This window comes from Chinchilla lanigera, unplaced genomic scaffold (assembly GCF_000276665.1).
Source record: "Chinchilla lanigera isolate Chin_1 unplaced genomic scaffold, ChiLan1.0 scaffold00083, whole genome shotgun sequence".
Lineage (NCBI taxonomy): Eukaryota > Metazoa > Chordata > Mammalia > Rodentia > Chinchillidae > Chinchilla > Chinchilla lanigera.
This window is the reverse complement of record NW_004955484.1, coordinates 297,279-324,679: the sequence shown is the minus strand read 5'-3', so window position 1 is coordinate 324,679 and position 27,401 is coordinate 297,279. Positions and strand designations below refer to the sequence as shown.

At 37.5% G+C, this 27,401-nt stretch overlaps 1 protein-coding gene across 1 annotated transcript in view; it reads left to right on the top strand.

The window, feature by feature from the left end:
* The window catches only part of Cntnap4 (contactin associated protein-like 4), a 262,902-nt gene that overhangs the window by 196,454 nt on the left and 39,047 nt on the right, over nucleotides 1–27,401 (top strand). The window contains 4 exon segments of the mRNA XM_005403431.2: nucleotides 3,178–3,334; nucleotides 4,979–5,106; nucleotides 22,190–22,360; nucleotides 23,259–23,477. Of these exon segments, the coding sequence (XP_005403488.1) occupies nucleotides 3,178–3,334; nucleotides 4,979–5,106; nucleotides 22,190–22,360; nucleotides 23,259–23,477 (675 nt within the window).

The following is a 27,401-nucleotide window of genomic DNA, read 5'->3' as shown; positions in this document are numbered from 1 at the left end:
ATATATATATATATATATATATACACATATGTATGTATATATATATACACATATGTATGTGTGTGTGTGTCTGCGTGTGTATACATTTCTTTATCCTTTTATATTTACCTGTCAGTGAATATTTAAGTTGTATTTATATCTTGGCTATAGTGAATAAGGCCTCAATAATTATGGGGATCTCTATGAGATGATGGAAAACCTTATGCTGAGTGAAATAAGCTAAACATATGGAGACAAATGCTTTATCATCTCATTGATATGTGAAATCTAAAACAGTTGAACACATGGAAACAGAAAGTACAAGAATGGCTGCTGAGGGCTGGAGGTGGGGGAGTGTGAAGATGTTGGCCGAAGAATGCAACCTGGCAGTTACAGTCAATAATAGTGCATTAAAATAATTGTATTGCAATAACTGGAGATCTTCCTTGTTTGCGCCCCTCCCAGTAGCTCTGTGAGGTGAGGGATATGGTCACTGGTGAGGCTACGATAATAATCATTTCACAATGAATACAGACCTCAAAGTATCATGTGGCACGCATGACATATAAATATATACAATTTTTGTTTGTCAGTTTTACCTAAATAGAGCTGAAAATGGGAAACAGAAAGAATGACAATCATTGAAGTCATAGGTGAGCCCAACGGTAATACAACCAGGAAGCAAAATCTCCAAAGAGATAGGCAGCAAGTAGTACACAAATTAAAATGATGATGAACATGAAAGAATGTCACACTTTTGGCCAATAGGACCCACGAATCCCCTAAACCCTTTGATCCAGACTTGAGAACCCTTGGTACACTCCAAAGGCCGATGGACAGGGGAGGACGGTACTGTTAGGTGCAGAGTTTTCCTCAGATTGATGACCCTCACACTCCTACGGCACAGGAGGTACAGGCTGAAATAGCGAGACTGAAAGGGAGAGAACAATTTAGAGTCTGAGGTCACAGTAAGAACTATAGGAAGAAAAACAGGAAAATATTATTAAATTTAGCATTTCAGGTCTCAATACATTAGCAGTTTGCAATGACAAGGAGGCTGTAACTGCAGATAAAAGGGAATGTTATAAAATCTGTTTTCATCAGCTGAGGATTTATGCCAGCGCATGGAAAGATGATTACTGGGTCGCTTCAGTAAGGGCTTCTAAAGCAGAAGATGGAGTGTTCTAACAGATTTCCAGGAGTTTTTAATTGTAATGTAAAATTTTTATTTTACACGACTTTTGAAATTCACTCTCATAAGTTATTTACATTATTTAGTACTCTGTAAAAAGTTTTGGATGTACCCAAGGTGCATGATCGCTAAATATTCAGGAATTTCTGCTTCATAGTGAAGATAGGAAATTTAGATGAGCAAATATGATTTCATAGTTAGGAACGATGACTGCTTTTCTGTCTATGAACATAGGCAATGTGATCAAACACGAGGTTGAATATTTACGCTTTATTTTTAAAAATGTTGCAGCAAAAGACTCATTGGCATTAATCCCCCTTAAAGTACCCTCTCTCAGTTCTAATACATTTAGCTGTTTTTCTTGCTACTTTTTCAAGCCGTTCTGGAAGTGCCCTTTGGGAAGCTGTTAGTTGTGCTGTCCTGGCTGCCTCCGTGTCCTGAATCAGTTCATGTATTTGCCTTTCACGGTCATTCTGACTTTGGGGAAGAGCCAGAAGTCTCACAATGTTCGTAGACAGGCCTGGTGAGCAGGTGGATGAGGATACCTTGAAGTGTTTTAAACATTTGATTAATGAAGGGTGAATGAGAACTATGGTAAATGTTTAAATAAAAATATTTATTACAGTAAAGGAAACGTTGTCATTAATCCTCCTCAAGCTACCCAAGGTACTCCCCCTCGCTTTGAGCACACTGAGACCATCGTTCCTGGCAATGTGTCTTCCACTGTGATAAGTTTTTTAGAAAAATTAATTACTGACTGTATTTTTGATCACTCTTTGTAATCTTTTCAACTGTGCATTAACATATATCTAGTACATTTTTCCAGTAAAACTGACCTTTTGGTAATGAGTTAATCATCCAAATACAAAATGAAAACTCAATATTAATATGTTCATGTACTACTTGCACTTCCAATTTGTTTGTTTTCTTTATCTTTCTTTCTTCTTCTTTTTACATGGCTGATTAGCCAGTCTGGTAATGTGAGGAGAGAGACTGTCAGCATTAGCCAGGGTAATCTGCTAGTAAGATACAATGAAGGCTGACATTAGGAAGTAAGGGGAAAATTAGGAAAAGGACCGGATTCTCAGTGGGGCTCATGGTGACAGTTTAAAGGTCTGAAAGTCAACAGAAAAATGATCACACATCTCCGAGGAGTCTACTGATCTGACGTTACTTGCAGTCTTCTAGTTTCCTGATTCTCAAATGTCTATAATTTTTTCGCTGCAATTTTTTCCAAAGACATATCGGCTGCCTGCCTCAGTTATTTTTCTTCAAATCCTCGGCTAAATGTTCTGTCTGCTCCTTGCTTGAGCTCCTTGCCATCATGTTTAGTCTTAACTCTGAGAAGGAGCTGGTAGCTGAACATTTATCATAGAAAAAGATGCATTTGGCTAAGGGAAACTGTTTTAGTGTAATATTCACTTGAGGCATGAAGATCTTTCAGTGTTCTTTCTGGAGCCTCCAAATAAATAGCCACATCTTTAAATGGAAGAGGAAACACAGGCCTCCAAATAAATCTTCAACCATGGTGAGGGAGTACCATGCCAGGCCTAATGTTTAACCAACAGTTAGTACATTTCAGTCAGCAAATACATGAGAAAAATCCATGCCTTTACGTAACATTCCATAAGGTTTTAATGGGGCATTTCATAATTTTAAATGTTTGGCTTTGTTATGTTAATGACTGCGTTTTCTGTTTTGACATCAATTTGTTTCAAAAATTATTTTTAAAGAAATTGCATATATGAACTGCTCTCAATACATTTTTTAGTGATAGTACTTAAATTAAATTTAAATTGCTGGTTTCTTCTCTGCTCAAAGAAAAATGTATCTAAAGCTAAATGATGATACATTTTTTTCAAAAAAGTCATCAGGAAATGCCATTAGTTACAGCATTTAGTATATCTTTATATCATATCAATCTTTATTCTTTTTAATGATTTAGGAAGAAAGGTCTTTATGCTGGCAGGGAAGCAGATGTTACACGTCTTATATTTGTCTTTCAGATGGAACTTCTCTGAGCTGGTGGGTTGGAAGAACCAATGAAACACAAACTTACTGGGGAGGTTCTGTGCCTGACCCGCAAAAATGTACTTGTGGCTTGGAAGGGAACTGCATTGATGATCAATATCACTGCAACTGTGACGCTGACCGGAGTGAATGGTGATTGTCTCATGATTTCTTTTTTCAGGATAAATTTTATTTTCTTAAATTAATCATTCAGTGTATCCATACCAGCTTAGTCCAATGAAGAAATACAAAAGGTAGTTTTTGAGGGAATGTGGTACAAAGTAATCCTGAATGCTAATTAAGTTCAAAGCCCTTTTGAGTTTAATTGATTGTAAGTCATGTCCATCTTATTTGCATAGTAGAAGAAAACAGAGAAATCTGTTACACGTGAGTCAGTTACCATTCTCTTTACACCAATATATAATTAGGTATTCCTTCATTTTCAAAATACATTTACAGCCAATCACCAAAGCAAAATTCATCAGTAACCTGTGAAGGCTGTGATTTAACCACGTGCCCATAAAAATAGAAATGAAATTCTCAAGGAAGAGCAACAAAATTCATGTTCTTTACAATGTGTGTCATATCCAGAATATTACCATTTACTAAATATTTCAGAAGAGTGTACTTTGCTCTAAAGTCCAGAAATCAAAAGTAATTTTTAGACAAACCCTGGGACACTGAGGAAAAAAATTACCAGGCAAAAGCATCAAAGCAATGATTACTAATATGTTTAAAGACTTAAAGGTAAAAATAATTATAATAAACAAAGAAAGAATTTTAAGCAAATACATGAGAACTATGAATATCAAAGTGCAAATCTGAAATGAAAAGTCCTAAGAAATTCTCTAGGCTAAAGAGAAATAATGTCAGATGAAAACTCTGGCATTCACAAAAGTATCAAGTAGTCCAGAAATTATAGTTGTACTGATGAATATAAAAACCTAGTGTTTAAGTTGTTTTTCATTACAAAAATAAAATTCACTATTTCATTATATTGCACAGTTTAAAAATAGATGGATTTAAATATAAGATAACATTAGCATAAAAAACAAGTATGTGAGTGAAGAGGTAATGAATAATTTAACCAATAGCAAGCTTCTGACATTTTATTTTATTTTTGGTACCAGGAATCGAACTGACAACCTCGTGCTTGCGAGGCATGAGCTGGGCTGCCGAATTATATCCCCAGTCCACACATTTTATACTGTTAGACAACATAAAATATAAGTAGCCCATGAGGAGTGAAAGATGCATTTTGTAATTCATGAAGTGAACATTAAAATATAATGAACAGACTCAGATAAAAAGTTAATAGGGAAAATAAAGTCGAATACAAAACAATATGCATAGACCACCATGAGGCAGCCAAGAGGGAACAGAAATATAAGAAATCACATGAGAAAAACCAGTAAATAGAAAAATGCTCAGCTATGTGCCCAGATTCAGTCATTACACAATCAATGAATTAAAAAATATATTAATGAACTAACCATTTCAGTCGATAAGTAGATGGAGTGTCCATTAAAGTTAAAAATCTCCAACTACATTCCAGATTTATATTATTTTTCATATAATTTGTGTTTTATATCCTATATTTCAATGTCTGCAAGAGACATTAAGGTGTTAGTATGCTTTATATGTTCACATAAGCAGTTGGATACACACTCTTTGGTAAATGTACCAGTTTAGCTTGGAACATCTTGGTGTTGAAATGCAAGAAGAATTATTATTTATGTTAGAATTATATTAATCAGGATAATTTTAGGAATTGTTTTGTTGCTACTTTTTTTTTAGGACCAATGACACTGGATTCCTTTCTTATAAAGAACATCTGCCAGTGACTAAGATAGTGATTACAGACACGGGTCGGCCCCATTCAGAAGCAGCCTATAAACTTGGGCCTCTACTCTGCCAGGGAGACAGTAAGTGGTCATGATGTTTTGTGAACATGTCTGAGGAAAGCAATGTCACTAAAGTATTACGTTTCTATGGCAGGACAGTTGATCAGACTTCTACTGTAAAAAAACATAAGTAAGGTTGGAAATTTTCTTTCAGTCAGTCAACAAACCAGTACCTCTACAAAATGCAAAATCTGTGATAAATATGAAGAAGGCAAATGCTATTAGGCTTTTGGGAGAAACTACTCAGATTTTCTATTTTATTGGTTCCTCAATGTATTCAAACGTTCCTAAATTTCCACATCTCATTATCCACATAGGTAAACTTCGATGCTGCACAAAATTGTTTGGAATTCATGTGAATTTCCTACTGTTAGACCTGCAGTAAGATCAAAACATTAATAAAACCAAAAGTCAACTTGATTAAACAGATTTCAACTTTTAATGTTTTTAGTGTGTGCTTGTATGTGTGTGTGTGTGTGTGTGTGTAGTTGACTTTAAACCAATGAGCCATACTGGCTCTTATATTCAGTGTATTAAGATGCTAAGTCAGAATTTAAAAATTTGAACATTGTTTATAAACACACACAAGCGTATTTTCAGCAGGGAATAAAATGAGCACACGCATCCATTCATAGATGGTTCACTTTCCTAAAGTCAGCGTATAGGTAGATGGATTGTGTGCCCTTTTAGTATTTCTAAAACTTAAAATGAAAATAGAAGGAGTACCTGTTTATATTGAAAGCACACCCTAGAATAAAATTTTATTGAGGAGGCTCCACAGAAGAAGAGAGGATCTGACCACTCAGTAGGTACAGGGGCACACAGAGCAGAAGCTGCTTGGTTAAGAAGCAAAGATGATCCTGCCAATAAAAATTATACATACATTGTATAAAACCGTCTGGGGCTGTTTCGCCATCTCTGGTGTTTATCATCTCTACTTCCTGTCTGCCACGGTCATGCAGTCAAGTGAAGATGACATCGGATGTGTTGTGGAGAGAAAAATTACGTGCGAAGAGATGAGAGTATAAAATCGGGAGGCATGCAGGGAGCGTGGTGACTTTTCATGACTGTAGAGGAGCTCTGTTCACCATCTGAGGCTTTCACAGTGTGCTCTGCGCCTCACTCCAGGCTGGCTTCCCTTCTCTTCCTTATTCCACTTGCTGCTATCCCTGGGAATCAGTCTGCTCTGCCTAGGATCACTACCGTTCTATCCCTTAAAATTTCCTATCCCCAAACTCCCTGCTGTGAACCTAAGTGCACAACACCTATTTCTTCAGAGCAATGATTCTCCATCCCAAGTCATCTCCTCCCCGTAATTTAGCAATGTGTGATGTTTTTGGTTGTCACCAGTGGGAGGTGGCTGCTGCTGGGCTCTAGGAAGAAAGGCCCAGGCTGCTGCTGCACATATCCTGTATAAAATGCATGGCACAGCCCCCCACAGAAGGATTATCTCCTCAAAGTGTCAATCACTCTGCAACTGCATTGCTAGAACGTTCGCTTCCTGTGACCATGAGCACAGAGAAGAAGGCAGTGACATCAGTGCTGAGAATTTACACACAGTGTCCAGCATGTAGAGGCCCACTCATTAACCTCTGGCTTCACAATGAAGCAATCATTGAGTATCGGACCTTCTTTGCCACCTAACTCTACTTTTATGGTCAAAGTTCATTGTCACAGGAGATCATAAAGGCTATTTTCTACCAGATTTCCTCAGTAAAGAGAGCAATGACTGGAAATTAGTAAATATCCTTCTCTCTAGATGGGAAATCTGCCTCTTTTAAAGTTCAGTGCCCTTAAACACATACCATTTTTCTCTGCCAGTAACATACACTGGGTAAATAAGGGGCTCATTGATGTAGAATCCTACACGGGGGACCTTATGAGCAGAGGAACGGGATATGGAGATGACTCTTCAGAGCATCACAGCTGGGTACTTGTAATTTAAGGTTGAAAAATAATTTAAGCTTTATGTTTCAATCAAAAGCTTCAAAATAAGTTAAAAACTTAAAGACCAGTAATGCAACCTTTGATATAAAACAAGGGCTAACAGTGAGGACTTGCTTGCATAGCAAGTGATATTACTCTATGCCAGAAGAAGGGGATCAACTAGGGAGATCTAGATGGAAAGTTGAGATCAAAGTTTTGGGGATGATCTGCTTTCTGACTTGAGTGAAATTATTAGTGTTCCTTAAAACAAGACATGTCTGCATTTCTTGTAGAGAGCTAGGAGCAAAAGAAACATCTTTTTAAATTTTCTCATAGAAACTAGAGATGTTGGAAGTTTTATATCTAGCCATGTCTTTACAGGAGGACAAACTTTGAGAAAAAGGAAAAATAAATAATATATGAATAGAAGACCTACAGGTAGCAGATATGAGGTTACCCCAGATTAACTGGTGACATCTTTTTTCCAATTTCTTCTCATTTTGTTTTTAACATAGATGGGTCTGAAATTTCCTTTCCTGCTGGGATTGTTTTTGATGTCAGAAATCATAGATGGAAATTGTTAGGTATTTTCTCAAGAGTGCAAAGGATGTGAATGTTAAAGCAATCTTTGATTTTTTTTTTGAGATTTTTTACTATGCAGTTCAGGCTGGACATGAACTCACTATGTGGCCCACCCTGGCCTCGAACTTGCAGTGATCCTCCTGCCTCACCCTCTTGAGTTCTGGGATTACAGGCATGCACTACCATGCCTGGCCTAAATCTGTCTTCCTTTTTTTTTTTTTTGGCTTTTTTGAGACAAGGTAAGGCTATGCACTTCCGGCTGGCCTTCAGCTCACTTTGTAGCCCAGGCTGGTTTTGAACTCACAATGATCCTCCTGCCTCAGCCTCCCCAGTGTGGGATTACAGGCATGGGCCACCACACCTGGCTCTAAATCTCTCTTTTAAGATTGCGTTACAGACACAATCTTATAAAATATTACTGTATTTAATTTATTTATGAATGTGGAAATAATTTTTTTCAGTAAATATATGAAAAGTGGGTAGCAATTCAACATCCTACCTATAATAGAGCTAAACATACTAAGAACTAGAGAGAACTCTTTCAATTAGTAGATGTTTTTAGTATATAGTTATTTACATTCCTTTGGGAGAATCAGTACACATACACAATGCAGCTTTGCTCCTTTTTCATCCCCTTTCCCTTCTCCCCCTCCCTCTTCTCCATCTCTTGATCCCTTTCCTTTTTTTTTGCACATGCCTGCAGGACATAATGTTCACTTCCTTGCATGGAGCCAGTGCACACATAACACCTCTTATTCCTGTTTTCATTTTTTTCCCTTCCCTACCTCCCATCTCCTTCCTTCTCTTGATTCTCTTACCCTTTGGGAGAAGGACCAATCTCCCTAATTCCTATTGTCTACCTTTTAGTTTGCTCTTGATTTATACTTTGACCTTCTCATTTAAGAGAAACCAAGTGATATTTAAACTCATAGGGCTGATTTATTTCACTTAATATTATGATCTCAAGATGAATATTATTTTCCTACAAATGGCTCAAATTTATCTTTCCTTACTGCAGACCAATACTCCATTTTGTGTAATTAGTACAGTTTTGAATCCTTTCATCTGTTAATGGATGTATGAGCCACTCCCAAGTTTTAATTGTAATGAATTATGCTTCTGTAGATATGGGGATGGATGGATCCGTGCAATACAACACCTTTAAGTCTTTTAGAAAGATTTCTAGAAGGGGAATACGTAGCTGAGTCAAATGGAATCTCGAGTTTGGGGTTTTAAAGGCGTTTCCATACTGATTTCCAAAGTACTTTTACTAGTTTATGTTCCTACCAATAGTGTAGAATTCATTTGATGTTGTTATAAAGGGCATCTGTGAAAATCCAATAGATGATGTCTTAGTAAATAGTTAAACACTAAGGTGCTTTTTCCGTAAGATCAGTGTCAAGAGATGTCTCTTACCACTCCTGTTCAACACAATGCCGGCGACCCTACTACATGTAACAAGTTATCAAAAGAAATTCAAGTCATATAGTGGGGAAAGATACAAACAAAATGTTTCTATTGCCTACGGACGTGATTTTCTGGGTATAAACACCTGTAGTGGGCCGGGAATACAGCTCAATGGCACAGCACCTGCCTAGCAAGCACAAGGTTCTGCACTGATTCCCACTACCTAAATAAATAAATAAATAAATAGATAGATAGATAAATAAATAACAAATAAGTAAAATAAACCCATATAGAATTTCTAGTAAGTGAACTTAGCAAATTTACACTATACAAAGCCAATATGCAAAAGTAAGAACTACATTTATATTGTTTTAATAAAAAATATAAATTGAAATTTAAAAGGTAAATTTTAGAGTTGTATCAAGCATATGGAATATTTGATGTAAAGACAGCAAAAGTGAAAACATGAATGAAAATAATTAAAGAACTAAATAAAAAGACTATCTATGGATATGATTATTGTCATTGAAATATCAGTTTCCCCAAACTGATATGCAGAAGGAAAACAATCCCAATTGAAATCCAGCAGGTTTCTCCCTCCCTTCCTCCTTCCTTCCTTCCTTTCATCCTTCCTTCCTTCCCTCCCTGTCTCCTTCCTCCCTCCCTTTATTTTTTCCGTCCTTTGTTCTTTTTTTTTCCTTTGGTAGACATTGATTCACTTATTCTAACATGAATTTGGGAAAGCAAAGAAACTAAGTTAGCTAAAATATTTTAAAAACTAAAATTCAAGAATTATTGACATGGAGATTGACAGACTAATGGAATGGTATAGCAAGCACAGAAACAAACTTACATATTCATTGGGTAACAATTTTCAGCAAGGCTTTCAGGCAGCTGGATGATAAAAGCATAGTTCTCTTCCAGACACAGTGGTGGAACAATCGGAATTTATTAGAAAGAGAGCAAGAGAGAGAAATTCAACTCTAAATTAGAATCAGAAATTAACTCAAGATTGATTATAAAATTAAGTATAAAACCATAGATGATAAAATTTCTCTAAGAAAGTACAGGAGAAAGTTTTAGTGATTATGGGTTAGAACTAGATTTCTTAGGTATAACAGTAAAAGAACATTTCATAGAATAATACGTATAAAAAATAAATTGAGTTTCATCAAAATTAAAATCTGTTTTTACAATAGTACTACATTTTCTTTTAAAAATATCATTTTTAAGATACATCTGTTTTTAAAATATCTGAAGTACAAAACAAATAAAATGACAAGACAAAAGGCATGCCCTGGAAGAAAATCTTTGGAAAATACATAGCTTGTAAAGATTAGTATCCAGAATCTAAAAGTAACTCTTAAAGTGCAATAATTAATAATAAAATAGTTAAAATGACAAATGGGCAAAAGATTTGCACATACCCTTCATCAGAGAAAATGTGTGGATATTAGATAAGCACATGAAAAGATCCTCAACATTGTTAGTCATTAGTGGAATGTAAAATATTACCACACTTAGATACTAATGTACAACTTTTAGAGTATCTTAAGTTAAAAAGTAATAACAAAAACTGTAGGAACAGATAAAGCGTCTCTGAAAGCCTTCAGGGTGACAAGAATTTTACAATGGGATCCTGGGAACTTTTGTCAGCTACAGGAAATGTTTTGTACCTTGAGTGTGGTGGTAGTTTTGTAGTTCTAATTTATGAGAACTATACACAAAAGGTCTACTTTTAATTTATGTAAATGATCCTCCAATACATCTGACTTTTTAAAAAAAGCTAGATGACAATAGGAAGAGTTATGTTTGCTTAATTTTAAAAATTAAGTTATTAAAAAATACTTGGGCTTGATGGAACATGCTTTTAATCTCAACACTCTGGGAGGCTGAGGCAGGAGGATCACAAGTTCAAGCCTAGCCCAGGCAACTTAGCAAATAGCAGGACCCTACCTCAGAAAAAAAATTAAAAGGTTACTGACGTAGCTCAGTGCGAATGCCCTGGGTCCAATCCTCAGTACTGACAAACAAAACTAAATAAAACAAAAATCTTTAGATGTAAACTCCAAGCAGTAAAGGATCTAGCAACGTGGTTATTCTCCCATTGTCCAGGATGCTTCTGAGTCCTGCTGAATCATTCCTAATTTATGTTAACTTTAGATGCAAATAGGTCAAAGGAAAGAATCAAGGGGAAACATCGGAGTTTACCAGCAAGCAGACAGGTGGTAGATAGGGAGGAGGTATTTTCCCCACGGACTTTTCTGTCTACTCAGGCTTCCGGGAGCACAACAGGGTGAACTCTGTTATTGTTGAGATACCTTCAGAGTCTTCTAAACCAGCCGCCCCTCCCCTTTAGCATGCATGAACATCACCTGGAGTGCTAGTTATAACAGAGACCCTGCAGTTTCCCCTACAGATCTGATTCAGGAGGTGTGGTCAGGAGCACTTCTAACAAGCTAAAGATGCTGCTGCCACTGGCCCATGGATTATTGCATTTAGTGCTGCCCTGGGCCAGTGTGACTCATAGGCCTGTGACCATCTGGCAGTTCCATGTTGCCAGTGAATGATGAACTTAGTACAGAAATTCACAGTACATTTTTAGAAATGTTCACGTCAATTGGGCAGAGACATTTGTATCTATTGAGCATAGTAGTGATAAAAATGAACTAGGGGTGGTATTTTACATGCCTTTTTTTCCTCTTCCTTTATTTAGCAATTTATTTTTGTCCTGTTTTTACAAACACATCAGTTTATATTGGATGAAAGAGTGGAGAGAAAAAGTATGGTCATCTCTAAATATAGTTTGAGAATCACAGGTCTATGTCAACAGTTGGTTTGCATGTGCAGTGTTAAGGTAGGGCCGGAAGTGTTCCAACTATAGCTGCAGGATCTCCAGAGTTTGTCCCAGATACTAAGGAGAAAGAGCAAAGGGCTAGGACTGACACATGGGGTGAACTGACTTTTGGCATGCAAAAGGAAGGTACCTGCAATGACCTTGCGCTATTCTGTGGATCTTGCAACACAAAGACTCCTGGACCACAATGACATACATCTTCAGTTATTACTCACGTGTGCTCCTAGTCTTAGTCAGCTTTTCATCTCTGTGACAAGATACCTGAGCTAAGCAGTTCAGAGGAAGAAAAATGTGTTTGGCTATGGCTTCAGAGGCTTCAGTACATGTTCACCTGGACCAGTGCTGTGGGCCTGCAGGAGACAGAACATCATAGGAGGAAAGGTGTGGTGGAGTTAAGCTGCTTACATTGTGAGAGTCAGGAAACAGACAGTGCAAGCAAGAAAGGACTAGGGACATGCCATATCTTAAAGGAAACTCACCGAGTGATTTACTTCTACCTAGACCCTACTTTCCTAGAGTTTTTCACTGCTTCCCAAGATTGCCGTCTAATTGCAGACTACCAATGTTAGAACTCTTAAGGTCCAATGATCTCCCAACCACGAAAGACCATTGCACTGGGAAGCCAGATCTCAACACATGAACCTTGGAGGACATATCATATCTAAACCATAACACTGCTTCATCTGTAAAATCTCCCTAGTTCTTTTACTAATCTTTTTGTATTAATTTCCCCATCAGTGGGACCAAACATCTAACATTCACAACTTAGAGAGAGAGAAGTTTAATCTGGCACGTGGATTTAGGGGGTTCAGTCCATGGTAAGCTGGCTCCAAAACAGGAACTTCATGGCAGGAGGGCTTGGTGGATCAAAAATATTTAATTCATGGAAGCTGAGGACCCAAGCAGGGGAGCAGTGCCAGAGAAGAAAGGGTCAAGGGACCCAAGGTTATGCCTCCATGAACCTTGACCCACCCAGACACACCCAGAGGTGTGCCTTCCTGATCTTTAGGCTACTTCCAAGCCAATCAAATTGACAATTAAGCTTAACCATCACACTTTTCAAACCAGATTAGAACCTTCCTCCATGAAGCCTTCCACAGCTCTCTAGAAGACATAATCCTTCTGCATTCTTTTTTAAGAAACATGGTGGACATATTAGAAGGATATATTTCTCATACTGACTTTTAATTATACTTGAGGCCTTCAAGAGCAGGGTACATTGCTCATTTATTTTTGTGTTCCTGGTACCTGGTACATTGCCTATTACATGAAAGTTAATAAATAGCTCTTTATAAAAGAATGAAAATGATCCATCATCTACACAGAAAAAACCTATAGCTTGTGAATTAGTGATAAGAAGTAAGAATACTTTTTTGATTGCAAAAGCAATTAAATAGTAAGCAAATGTATACTTTTATAAAAAGAGTTTATACTTAAAAGGACTCTGAGTTCATTAAAAATCACATAGTTGTTTTACTGCAATAAAGAACATCTAGTTTCTCTTCCTGAAATAAAGAACATCTAGTTTCATCTGAACCATTTCTTTCAACATACCTGGATTATGGCAGTAAGTGTGCTTTCACTTAAGAACATGATTTATCTTAATATTAAAGTTTATTCTTTCAATAACGTAACTCCTTTATAAAATTCAAAGACATTCTATTTCTTAGAGAAAGGATTCTTTTATGGTCCATTTTACTTTGCTTTTTGTTTGCTTGAAGAAACATTAATTACTAACCAATTTTTACTAGTTGTGCTGTTATTTGTATAATTGCTTATTTTTAAATGTTAACACGCAGTCCTAATATTAGATTATCCTTCTTGAATGCTTTTGATTTTTATTAATTTCTTCTTGGATTTCATTGTCAGGTAGTTTATATTTTCCTTTCATTTTCTCTATAGAAAGGCGTGTGGGTGCTATTTTCTCTGAGCATGTGCGTGCTTAGTACGAAGTGCTGCCTTATTGGTTCTGTAGAACATTCAGGTAGTTTTTGTCATTGTTGTGTTGTTTTTGGTAACAGTTTATAGAGATATAGTCCACATTCCAGACAACTCAGCCTGTAGCCTTACACAGTTTCATCATAGTTTAGTGTTTCACAGGGTCACTACTTCTATAACCAGCTGGAGAACTTTTCCATCACCCCAGATACAAGCGCTCCCAGGTATCAGATGCTCCTCATTTCACTGTCATCCCCCCAACCCAAGCAACCTCTGGTCCACTTTTTATTGCTACAGACTTGCTTGTTTTGGGTATTTCACAGAGATAAAAACACAAAATGGGTGGCCTTTTGTGACTGGCCTCTTTCTAGATATTGCGGAAGTTCATCCATGGCAAATCATGTGTCAATACTTCTTTCCTTGTAAGATCACCTAGCATTGCCTTGCATGGATAGACAGTACTGCATTATGTCTGTGTGTTCATTGGTCAGTGGATGTTTGGACTGGTTCCCTTTCTGATTGTTGTGGATAAGTGCTATGATCATCCCTGTGTAATATTTTGTGCACACAGGTTTTTATTTCTCTGGAGTATATACCTAGAAGTGTAATTTTGGGGTTATATGGCAGCCCTACATTTCACCTTGTCAGCAGCTGGTTTGATATTTTGGGGTCATATTTGGTGACCTTTCCCAGTTGGATCACATCACATCTGCACTAAAGGATGCAGTCATCCTTTCTTCCATAGCTTTTCTGTGACTTTTTTTGGTAGATTATAGTTCATTATAAAGCAGGTTTTGTTTCTGAATTGTTTTTCTCCAAAAGGACCCTTGTGTACTTTATTCTCAGAGTTCTTTCAAACTGAAGAATGTCTGACTGTTGCCTCAGCATAAAACAATACATCAGGCTGGAGCATTTTCTTTCCCTTAGAAATCTGTGGACAGTGCTCCTTTATCTTCTGGCACTAAACACTGTGGAGAAATCTGAGGCCAAACTGATTTTCCTACCTCTTAGGTGACTTGCTTTTTTTTTTTTGTTTTGGGTGAATACTGAAAGGAATAATAGTCTGCAAGGTCATAATTTAGGAAGAATGCATCTGAGTGTTGTGTGCTTGGTATTATTATTTTACTGAAATGATAGTGCTGTGGTAAAAATCATATATAGTGCACATTTTAAAGAACTGTTGCAAACGTTTTCAAAATTTCCGCACCCACTTTGTTAATCTGAACAAGGCAGAGCTTTAAATTCTTTGACACTGAGATGTTCAAGCCATTGTACTACATAAAATTTCTTCTCAGTTATATCACTGTGTTGCAGTTTAGTGGTTAATCAAAGCACCTGCAAAATCTACAGAGTGGGGAAAGATTGTTCTATGTTTCTTGTCCCAGGAATTTCTTGAGTTGCTGAAATCAGTTTCTTCATTTTCTCTGCATTGACTAGTGTAGCTGTCTGAGCAATCAGAATTGCCCAGAAGGCATTAAATAATCAAAGGTGCATGTAGGCAATAAATAACTTTGCAGAAGTTAGATGCTCAGATTGCAAAAAGATATTGACTAATGATTTGGTTAATTTCTCTTCCATTTGATGGACTTCTCTTCCATTTGGCAGACTACATACAAACCATTTAAAAAGTAAGGATCAATTCCATTTTAACAGATAATAAGATAATATAATTTTGTTGGCTCCACTATTTCTGATAATCACTCACCGTTAGGAAATTCTTTTTAATTTTCACAATTCATATACTCTCATTATGCTTTATTTCTTTAATTTTCCTAAAGTTTCTTTGTCTTGTTATCTCTACTTCTTCTTCTTCTTCTTCATTTTTCTCCTTCTTTCTCCTCTGTCTTCTCTGTTTCTTTCCTTCCTTCTATTTGTGTAACAAAACATCTGAGAGGATTTATTAGGATACATACTATATAACCAAAGTGGACCCACTCTGTGCCTCCTGATAGCTACAATAATGAAAGTAATCCAATAATTTTACTCAAGAGATGATCTCCTTCATTTGCATGCTGCATTTTACACACTCACACACACACAAACACACACACATGGAGAAGTGGAAAGGGGAAAAACAATGGAACAGTGTGCAAAACAGACAAAATACCTGTGTTCTTGGTTCTTACATTCTCTTAGAGAGATACAGTAAAGAATTAAAATATGTATGGTATGGTACATATTGATAAGAGCTCTGGAGAAAAAGAAATTGATGCAGAAGAGGGTGATTTTTCAAGGGGATGCCTGTTAAAGTTTCAGCAAGAAAGCAACATTGGAATAAAGATCTGTGGAAAGTAAAGGAGCAAGGCGTGTGCATGCCTTTGGAAGAGTGCCCTAGACAAGGGAGAAGCCAAAGTAGCCATGCAGAGATGGGGACACAGCTGGTACATTCATGGAACAGCTAATGGTCCAAGAATCTGGAGCACAGAGAACAAGGGGAGAATAGCGGAAGCCAGAGAGGAGCCAGAGATTAGATCATGGGGGATTTTGAAAACTATTTTTCAGCTGTGGCGAGGGTGGAGAACAGTAGAGTTTTGAGTGGAGGAGTGGCATGATACAGTTTATATTTAGTGACACTGAGCCAAAGCGAGGAGACCATGTATAAGACCATATTACTAACCCCAGCTAAGAGATCATAGTGGCTTGAACCACAGGTACAGTGGGAGGGTTGTGATGTGGGTATCATGTAAAAGGAGGACCAAAATAAATTGCTGATGAATTGATATAGGTTGCTAAAGGAAAAGTCAAAAAATGATGCAAAGATTTTTGGTCTAATATTCAGAAGGACAAAACTGACATTGATTGAAGTGGGGAAGATCATGTCTGGGGTCAAGGAATATAAGGAGCTTAGTTTTTGGATATAGTAAAGCTGATATACCATTAGACGTTCAGTGAGGGGTGGAGTTGCAGTATGAGACTTCCAGGCTTCAGATATGTATTCATATGTCATCAGTCTACTGAAGTATCAAGACAGACAGCCTGGAGCTATTGTGGATGGATGGAGAACTGTAATGGCAGGGCCGTGTTCCTTCGGACAATGAAAGGCGGAAGGGATGAAGAGGGAGAAAGAAAACTGCGAATTATACCACTAACTAGAAAGGCAGGAAAGTGTGCAGACCCTGGAGTTTAAGGGAGGAGAGTATTTCAAATAGGAGAGGAGACTCAGCCGTGCTACACGTGGTCCAGAGCCTAAGTGAGATGATACTGGGCTCACTGAATTGAGCTGAGCGAGGCCATGCGCGCCCTTGACAGTGGCCTGTTTGGGCAAATGCTGGGGAGAAGAAAGCCTGGAATAGGTTCAGTGAGAAGGAAGCTGTGGAAAGAGAAAAAGAACAGGAGAATTTTGGGGGAAGTGGGAAGAAAAGCGGGTCACAGGTTAAATTTCTGAGATCAGAGAGTTCATAGCATGTGTGCGCTGATAGAAAAGACCCAGGAGGGGGTTGGGGATTTAGCTCAGCGGCAAAGCGACCGCCTGGCAAGCGTAAGGTCGTGAGTTCGATTCCCGGTACCAGAGAAAAACCAAAACCAAAAAAAAAAAAAAAAAAAAAAAAAAAAACCAAATAGAAAAGACCCAGGAGAGGAATTCTTAGAGTAGGAGCACTGACCCACCGTGTCAGGGGAGAATAAGAGCGTGACGATGAAGCCTGAAACGGGGCGAGTGTGGTGTTGGGGTTTACAATGTGGCTCTTCCGCTTTTCCTCTTTTCTTAAAGGTCCCTAGAGAGGTTCAGGGTGAGAAAGTGACGTCAAATTCTTGGAAAGAGAGGGCATGATATTATCCTCCAGGAGCATGGGGCAGTGGAAGTGCTGGGAAAATATGATGTGATTACAGAGGAATATTTATTCATTATTTATTTATTTATGTATTTATTTTTTCCGGTACCTGGAATCGAACTCACGACTTTATGCTTGCCAGCCAGGCGCTGTGCCGCTGAGCTAAATCCCCAGCGCCTTATTAGTCATTATTTATTTAGAAATAGGGTCTCACTCTGTAGTTCAGGCTGTCCTTGAACTCACTATGTCGCCCAGGCTGGCCTCATACTCTTGGGGATACTCCTGCCTCAGCCTACTGAGTGCTGGGATTACAGGCACGTGCCACCACAGCTATGGAGCAGTATTTAGAGCTCACATTTGGCATTATGTTTTTTCCAAAATGTGTTTATATTGCATGTTCTTTAAAATATGTAGGCATTTACCCCAAATCATACACAAAACTGCAATTAAGTTCTATATGCAGGTGTCATTACACAGTAAGTATAGTATAAATAATTTACTGGTTTTTGTTTTTTGATAATTTTTGCCTAATAAAATACTTCATTAGATTACTTAATAGATAAAAGTACTTTCTGAGCACGGGAAAAGTGTACAAATGGGCTATATTCATTTCTGTATAGATGCACTCACTTTAAAATGATAATGTCCACATCATAATGTCTATACAGGAATTAACATGGAAAGATATTAAGAGATTTTCTATTTAAATCAATTGAATCCTAAAACATTATTAAAAAGACAATCATCTGATTATGAAGTTAGTTTTAACTTTAGCCCTGTATATAAAGGTGGCAGACTTTTGTTTGTACTTTATTGTATGGTTAATGAAAAGCTCTTAATCAATTTGATGCTTATTTATTTTGTTCTGCTCAAGCCAGAACGCCCCTTGTGCTGTTTGAATAGCTGCATTAGGTTAAAACTGATCTGCTGGTGGCTGCTCCTCTTTTCAAAAGGATAACTGGGCTCAAACTTGATTGCATGATTGTGTGTTAATGGAGGGAATTGATCTTGGGCAGATGGGATTTATGTTGAATTTATAATGTGTTCTCCTCTGTATACTAAAATATTTCCATTTGTTAGTTCAAAACAAGTTGCTTCAAATAAAATAGGAATGTGGCACTTGGATCTCCCTTTTGGTGCCTAACACATACCCTGCATGTTTTCAACTTTACATGGACCTTCACAGATACAACTGATGGGTAATGTCATGGAAAGCTTAGAAATACTTCACTCTCATTTACGATCGTACATACCCTCTTACACCTAGACTAAAACTAATTGGATCTTTTGTCCAAGACTCTATCAGTCCAGCTTCTATAATAAAATTGTGTGTATTTTTGAATAAAGTATGTTCACATTCCGTAGCTATTATACCAGAACATTTTTGCACACAACTAATATAAGAGTAATGATAAAAAATATCTTCTTCAGAGATTGTAAAATCCTTTGACTACAAAGGCAGTTTCTGTTCTTCCTTCCTAAGATGCATTTACCACACCAGCAGTGTGTAGAGGAAGAAGATGGAGGAGATGTTTATGCAAACTTCCACGCTCAGCTTTGTCTTTTTATAATGATCTGCATCCCACAAACTATAATTATTTCCAGCCAGATTTCATTTTTCTTAAATGGATTTTATTGACGTTCATAAATATTCAAAAACAATAGTATGTGTACTAAAGAGGCACCAGGGAATTAAAAACAAAAAACAAAAGAACAAAAACAAGATATGGGTGATTGTCTTCCAATACAGCAACGTGTAATTAATCCTGGAATTTTATTTCTCTTAAGAAATCTATATTTTCCAGGTTAGCTTTAATGATTCACAAGTATTTAGAAGACATGTTTGACTGCTAAGATATTCTTTACATCAGTATTTCAAAATTAAAAAAAAAATCCTTGTAAGAAATGATTCTTATCACTGTTCTCCTTCAATTGCTCCATCTTTCCAAGCCCAGAAAATTACTACTCTGCCCTCTTTCTTAATGTCTGTTTTTTAAAAGGCTGTTCTACTAATAAGATAAATGAAAATTTAGCAACACAATAAGTAAACATAAACTTAACATAGTGCTAAATTAATTTTCCTAAATGAATTTTTTTAAAAGATAACTTTATGTATTTAATTGGTATATCTTCCTCTTTTACATAAATAACTATGAATTTTGACACACACATATTAATTCCGTAAAGATAAAAGATGGAAATTCCAAAGGACACAATTCCAATTTGTGTCCTTTCAAATTTCAAGGACACAATATTGGATTTAATTGAAAATATATGATTATTAATTGTTTTATTATTGTTATTATGAACTTAGAACAATACATCATGAAAAAAAAGAACAATACATCATGATGTGCTGTCTCTGAGACACAGGCATGTGACTGGATTCAGATCTACTATAGCGACAGCTTCAGGAATTTGTGTCACTTCCTTGCCCATGGGAACCCCTGTTAAGGACCTGCTGCTCCTTTTGCTGCTCCCTAGCTGAGCTCTTCTTTCCCTGCTCCTTCCCCTCCTTCCTTGGAGGCTGGCCACATTCTCCTGGGTGCTTCTTACTTAGCACAGTGTCTAAAGAGCTCTCATGTACCCTTAACGCTGGGATTATATAAATACTGGCCTTTGCTTTCTTTGTAATTGTTCTGATTAGCAGCATTTTTTAGTTTCATAAAATGCCCTTACTTCATTTTCTACCTATTGTGAATCTGTAAAATAAGGTGTGCTAACTGAACAAAACATATCATTATGGGTATGAGAGTGTGTTAGCTACCTAAAGTAACAAATTGTTTTCATTAGCATGAAAGCACTTGATGTACAGAGTAGCAATTCCAAGAATTGTTCCTCTGTTTCAATGGGTCCCCAGAAGTCTTTTCTATGATGGTTTATTGGGTTAGTTATGATACAGTAAGAAACAAATGAAATGTTTTATAATAATATTATCTAATTTGAACCATTATGTAATTCTGAGCATTTTCCCTTTCTAATCAGGCAGAATAAGATTTAGTAATATTTTGTAATTTAAAGCTACAGGCTTATTTTAATTTTCACATATAATGTTGAAGAGAAAGAGCTAACTCCTTCTGAAAATAGATCACGGCAGAGTCATTGAGAACACAAATGTACTATAATCCCTGGCTTGATATTTTGCATTTTCTCATTTTCTTGCATTCTTTCCCAGACACATCAAAGTGTCTAGCCATACAAATAGCTGTAAAAAGAGCATGAGGAATAGAGTTGACATAATATAGATGATGTATAGTTTCACTCGACTTTGGAAGGAAAAAATACTCTCTTAAAATAGATTCTCAGCTGAATAAATTCAGCCCTAAAATTGTCCACATGTGAATAGAGAATCGACTTCTGTATTAGATCCACAACAAAAACAGAAAAAATTAAAAGAGATAGAAATAATGTTTGGTCCAGACTTCACGGAAAATAAATTAAAATCTAAGGAACATGCACAAGCAGACAAGTTCTTGATTTTTAACTAGCTAGGTATCTGTGCTCTACTAACTTAGTTAACTGTTGTTTTGAAGCAGCTGTTTCCTACTTCAGAGGATCAATATATCTCCTAGGAAGATCATTTGTTCAGGAGGATTTCATCCAGTGTTAGGAGTGCGTATAAAGCTGCCATGTAAATTAAAGAAGTGTGCTCCTAGTTGCCGTGCTGAGAACTTGCTGCTGGCACCCAGGATACATAGTCCATTTCTCAGATAATTTTCCCCATCAACTGCCCATATTCAATTGGATTTTATTCCTGCCAGGTCATGTGGTTGCATTTATATTTTATTTCCCCTATTTATTATATAACATCCACATTTTTTTCAAAAGGAAAGCTGTAGATGTCTGAAAAGAGAAAAGGGGTGAGAAAGTAAAGAGAAAAAGTTGTATGGAACAATTAAAATTATCAGTATAGTCCACATTTTTTTTCTCAAATTATTTCCCAAAGACATAGACATTTCTGTCTTCCCCAAACATCTATAAACTTTTGGAGAATGCTTTCCATCTGCTGGTTGTCTGTGTCACTCTTACAAACAAATTCAGGGATGATTTTGATTTAAAAGAACATTTTCTTATAATTTATGAAAGTAGCAGTTTGTCTTGGTTGTTAAATAGACAAGTATGTTTAAAATGCTAATTTCAGGACAGAAAATCCCAAGGCCCATTAATATAAACAGTTGGTAGTGTAACTACTAGATATGTGTGACAGAATGTAAACCGCTATTAGTTTCTTTAGGGATTTTGTTATTTAAAGCAAGTAATTGTCCAGATTTTCAACCTATGAAAAAATGAAACTATTAATCAATGTTTAGAAGATACTTAAAATGACATTTTGGCAGAGAATAAGATTTAGGCTGAAGATATGTTTTCTTATATTTAGACCGTTTCTGTAGTGATCATCCTAGTCCCGTGTTGGAAGGAATCCAGACATTCAATTCCTATAAAATCTCCAATTGTAGGATCAGGGTCATAAACTTTTAATACTCAAAAGAAAAAAGAAAAGTATTTTTATGTTTGAGCAACATTTTAAATCTATGCTAAATATAGAAAATACAATTATTGTTTATCATCCATGGTACCTCATGAATTTTACCTAATTTTTCTTCATTTTTATTTTTTTAAACAGAGTTGTTTTGGAATTCGGCCTCCTTCAATACTGAGGCTTCATACCTTCACTTTCCGACTTTCCATGGAGAACTTAGCGCGGATGTGTCTTTCTTTTTTAAGACCACAGCTTTATCTGGGGTATTTCTAGAGAACCTGGGGATTACTGATTTTATACGAATAGAGCTACGCTGTAAGTCTCCTTTCCAGAGAAGTTTTTGGGGGTGCGTCTACGATTTAGCAGTAAATTTTTTAACTAAGTTTTAAATAAATCATGTTTTTGCATTATCAGCTGAATCTTTTCAATGTGTCCCTTTGAAAATGTTCTATAATATCCCTTCATCAGTTTTTAAGAAAATAATTTGACATTAAGTGTATGATAACTTGGGACAATTATTGATATTTTCTACAGACAATTTAAAATGAGTTTAAAATGAAATAACTAACATTAAAAAATTCTTAGTAGTTAAAAATTAATTTGATATATTCATGGACTGCTATTGATATCTTAATATCTATTGCATTTATAAATACTGAGTACATATTACATGCTTTTTAATTGTATAAGCTTGGCTAGGTATGGTAACATATGCCTGTAATCCCAGGATTTAGGAGGCTAAAGTAGGAGGACTGATGTGAGTTTGAGGTCAACCTGGGCTACGCAGTGAGTTCAAGGTCAGTTTGAACCACATAGTAAGAGCCTGTGTTAAAACAAAACAAAACAAACCGAAGCAAAGCAAAACATGCCCATCTCTATTTATATCCCTGTCTATCTGTCTTGAACTTTGATTCACTGAAACAGTTATTTTACACCAAATGCAGATGCCATTTAGTTTCCAATGCCTGGCAAATAACTCTTTATCAATGTGAAAAATTAAATCAGAGAGTGACTTTCTTGGAATCTAAATATCTCACCAACTATCTCATCTCACAGCAGAAGACCAATTTCTATAAGGACCTTACTGTCTCCTTGAGTATAATTTACACTTTGTCAGTGGTTGTCAGGCAGTGGTGCCATTCCTAATTATATGGACTGCTCCGCTGTCTGCATGAAAACTCACTTGAATTATTTTCATGTCTTATTTTTCCAGCTCCAACCACAGTGACCTTTTCATTTGATGTGGGGAATGGGCCTTTCGAAATCTCTGTTCAGTCACCCACCCAATTCAGTGACAACCAGTGGCATCACGTTAGGGTGGAAAGGAACATGAAGGAGGCCTCCATTCAAGTTGACCAGCTGTCGCCAAAGGTACAGGTTGCTCCGGCTGACGGTCACGTCCTTCTACAGCTCAACAGCCAGCTCTTTGTGGGTGAGTTCTCTTCGGAAGCCATTTGATTGTGTCAGGCAAGTGCAGAGATAGACCAGAATAAAATATTGCCAACTGTAAAAATAATGATAAGGGGCTGGGGATTTAGCTCAGCGGCAAAAGCGCCTGCCTGGCAAGCGCAAGGTTGTGAGTTCGGTTCCTGGTACCGGAGAAAAACCAAAAAAAAATAAAAAAATAAAAATAATGATAATAGCAAGCGACAGGCAGCAGTAATCAAGCACCATTTATTAGAAATCCATGTTCCAGGCTGGCCTGGTATTTTACTTCACCTCATAATCAACCTGTACAATAAGGGTTATCCTCAGTATACAGGTGGGATAACTGAGCCTCAGGGGTGGGCTTGCCTTCAAAAATCCTTCCAGCAGATGACATTCAAATTTGGGTGTGACTCATTCCTAAACCCTCATACTGCACCCTTAATATTACAGATTACACACTGTGTACTTCGTTAGTGTTTCTGGTATGATATTGGAAATGTTTATCTTGATTCCTAGGACCCAGAAATCCTTCTCGCAATTCCAACCCGTGTCAACCAGTGATTCCCTCATCCTCTCCACAAAGAGGATGCATTTTTCCAGGCTGCTTTGGTCTCAGCATCAAAAACAAGCCAAACTAAGGGATGGGGGAGCTAGGCGTAGAATGTATGGCAGAACCTCTGTTACCGATTCCTCTATTTTCCCTCATGCTGTCTGTTTTTCTCCTCTGTTCCCATCACCTTTTTATATTGAGTCCCTTTATTTCCAGAATCCGTTCACTTGGCGCTCATGGACCTGCTAGTGGAATTCTCTTGAATGTGTTTCCTTTCTTCTGCATCTTTGCTAATTATTTTATAGAACTTATAGACCATGACGTTCAAGGAATTACCCCTATTTGATCAGTACTCACACTTTTTAAAATATAAATGGAGACAAGAAATCCTATAAAGTAGAATAAATTATGAACTATCAGAAATCATATTTCAGGCATTTTCACGAGCTTTATTTCCATGCAATTCATTAGCTCCTCTGTTGTACGTTCTGATGCCTAACAATCTCTTATTAGCCTTCTCAATCACTGCAAATGGTGAAGCTTGTCTGTATGTCCAAGAAGTCCAAGACATAGGTAGGACTTCGAATGAAATTCTCTACTCATTGTTATTTCTCACCCAAAGGGACTTAATAAGTACTTTCTATGAGTAAGGCACTACCCTAGACTTTCTCTTCATGATCTTGTGGCCACTCAGTGACTCATTTATGGATATAGAAATAATGAAGAATCCCTTGGAAGAAATATATAACTTTTCTCTTAATACCATGCTAGAAGCTCAGTCAGGAAATTGACATAGATATTTCTTAAATTCTAAAAAATGAGAGATGGCCACAAAAAAGGTATGGCAATTTAAAATCTGTCAGTAGCTTGGAAATAGCCTTACTATTCTTGGAAATTGCGAGGGCCGAAATTGTCCTCGAATTTTTCAGTGAAATATGCTGCAGTTTGCCTGGAGATGACCTTTCATCCTTCATATGAATTTCAACTTCACAGAGATGAAGTCACTGCACGTTGTGTCTGGTAGGAGCCCTGGCCGTAATTTGATTTCAGGTGGCTACAAGGAGGTGCCAGTGTGACATCGGAAAGCTGCTTTGGAACAGGCATGAGTCTTTTGCCATCAATCCTGCGCTATGATTTGAATAAGGATCAAAGAGTTTTCATCTTTATTGAGGCAATTACTCAGGACTTTGACACCTCCATATGTGTTCAGCTTTAACATGGGCTGTGTCACTTGAAAGTTTTAAAAACCAAAATCTTCATTATGTTCAAATCAAAGTCAGAGAGATTTAAAAAGAAAGGACAGAAAAAAAATCTCTGGTAAAAAGTGACACCCATTAGCAGAGATCTGTGTGCAGCTTCTTGCTTTTCACTCACAGACACCTGAACGAGTTGACACAGTGCTGTGTAGTGATGCTAAAGGAAGGAGTCACGGAATAAAAGACTTCAGTCTTGGGTAGGACAGCTCGTGGCTGTCAAAGGCCACCTAGGAGACTTGTTTGAATCTTTATTTCTGCCACAGCGTGGATCACTGTCTCTGGAAAGGACCTCAAATTAATGAAACTGTGCTTACAAGAGAAAATATTAAATTACCAACTTACAGCATTACTATCCAACAAATCAGAACTGTTTTTTCTGTGGATAAAGAGATGTTTTTTCCTACAGGCAGGCCCCATGAAAGACAAATTATAATTAAAAAGGTTACAGTGAATTAGAGCACAGTGGGTGAGAAAGTAGTAGAAACGCAGCAGTAATTAGAGCTAATTTAATGGAGCACTTACTATGACCAAAATGCTCTCTCCCTTCCTCAGAGTCGGAGTCAAGAATTGACTCAGCAAATATCAACAAATTCAACAAAAAAATTGCATGGATATATGCATACCTGTATATGCATATACACGTATACGCACATAAATATATATATATATATTTGGGTAGTAATGAGGGCTATGAAGTAAAAAGTAGTGTGAGAAGTCAAGAGATAAATTGAGCTGAGAGCTTCTAGCTTGAATAGAGTGGCTTGGACTGTGCTCGCTGGGGACCATTCTCTCTGAGGAAGCCAGAGGAAGCAGAGGAGAGACCCTGTGAAGTACCAAAGGAAGAGAATTCCAGGGGCTGGGATTCTGCTCAGAGTGTTGGGGATGAGTTTGGTATTCATGGAACGAGATGCTTACAAATGTAACTGGGGATAATGAACAGAGGGAGGAAGCGCAAGGGGAAAGATGGTCAAGTTATTACATTCATCGGCTTTCCCGTCACTGGGGCCAAATACCCGGCGCCCAAAGCTTAAAGGAGGACAGGGTTAGTGTGGCTCACGGTGTTGGGGTTTCAGGGTAGGCTTGGCCGGCTCCACAGCAGGAGGAGCGTGATGAAAGGGGGTGGTAGAGGAAAGGTGCTCACTTTATGGCAATCAGGAGACAGAGGGAAGGGGAGAGCCAGAGAGGGAGATGTGTCCCTTTAGGCCGTGTCCCCATAACCTACCTCTGTCAACTAGGTCCTGCCTCCTAACAGCACCTTCAGCTATAAACTCGCCCCTGCCCAATCCACTAACAAGCACCCAGTGATCCAATTACTTGCAAAAGCCCTTCCTCAGAATGCGGGGGACTCCCATGGGACATTTTCTTATCAAACCCATAATAATCCTATTGTGAGCCTTTGAAGGCCATAAGAATTTGGATTTTATGCTCAGGGATCAGGAAAGTGGCATAAGATGATTTGAAATTTTAAAGCCTTCTCTCCCTGCAGTAAGGGGCATAGAGGAAAGGCCTGGAGTGGGCATCCTCCCAGTAGATCCTGAGGGGGAGGTAAGTGATGCGAGGTTAGGTAGAGCTGGTGACATAGGCTGAGATATCACTTACACATAGACGCAAACACTTGCAGATGAATCAGTTATTGCTCTTAGTGTTTTATCTTTGGGGCAAGATGCTGCTTCCTAGGTTTCCAGATTCCTCACCCTGTTCCCAGTTCTTAATTCTGTCTGGTGTGAACTTTTCATTCCTGTGTTCTTTATCTCAAGTTGTACCACGATTGCAGCTGCTCCTTGGCCCCTCAACCCAGATTATAGAGCATCAGCCACATGCTCACCAGGCTGTAGAGAGCCTCAGGTCCATCTTCACAGCCCAGAGAAATGTTCTGCCACCTCCCACTCCTTCAGGGATATTCCATATGCTCCATCACTGCTTCTCACCATAAATCAAGCATCCTCTCTTCCTGTTTTCTGTGCCAATCTGTGTCACGTGTAGAAGGACCTTCCTCTCCAACGTGTTTCTTCACATGCCAATAAATTTATGAGAATTAAGTCTTACCCTGCTCTCAGAGCTGGCGATTCCATGGGTGACAGGGGATCTCTGTCCTAATACCATGTAGTTGATTTTCTGGTTC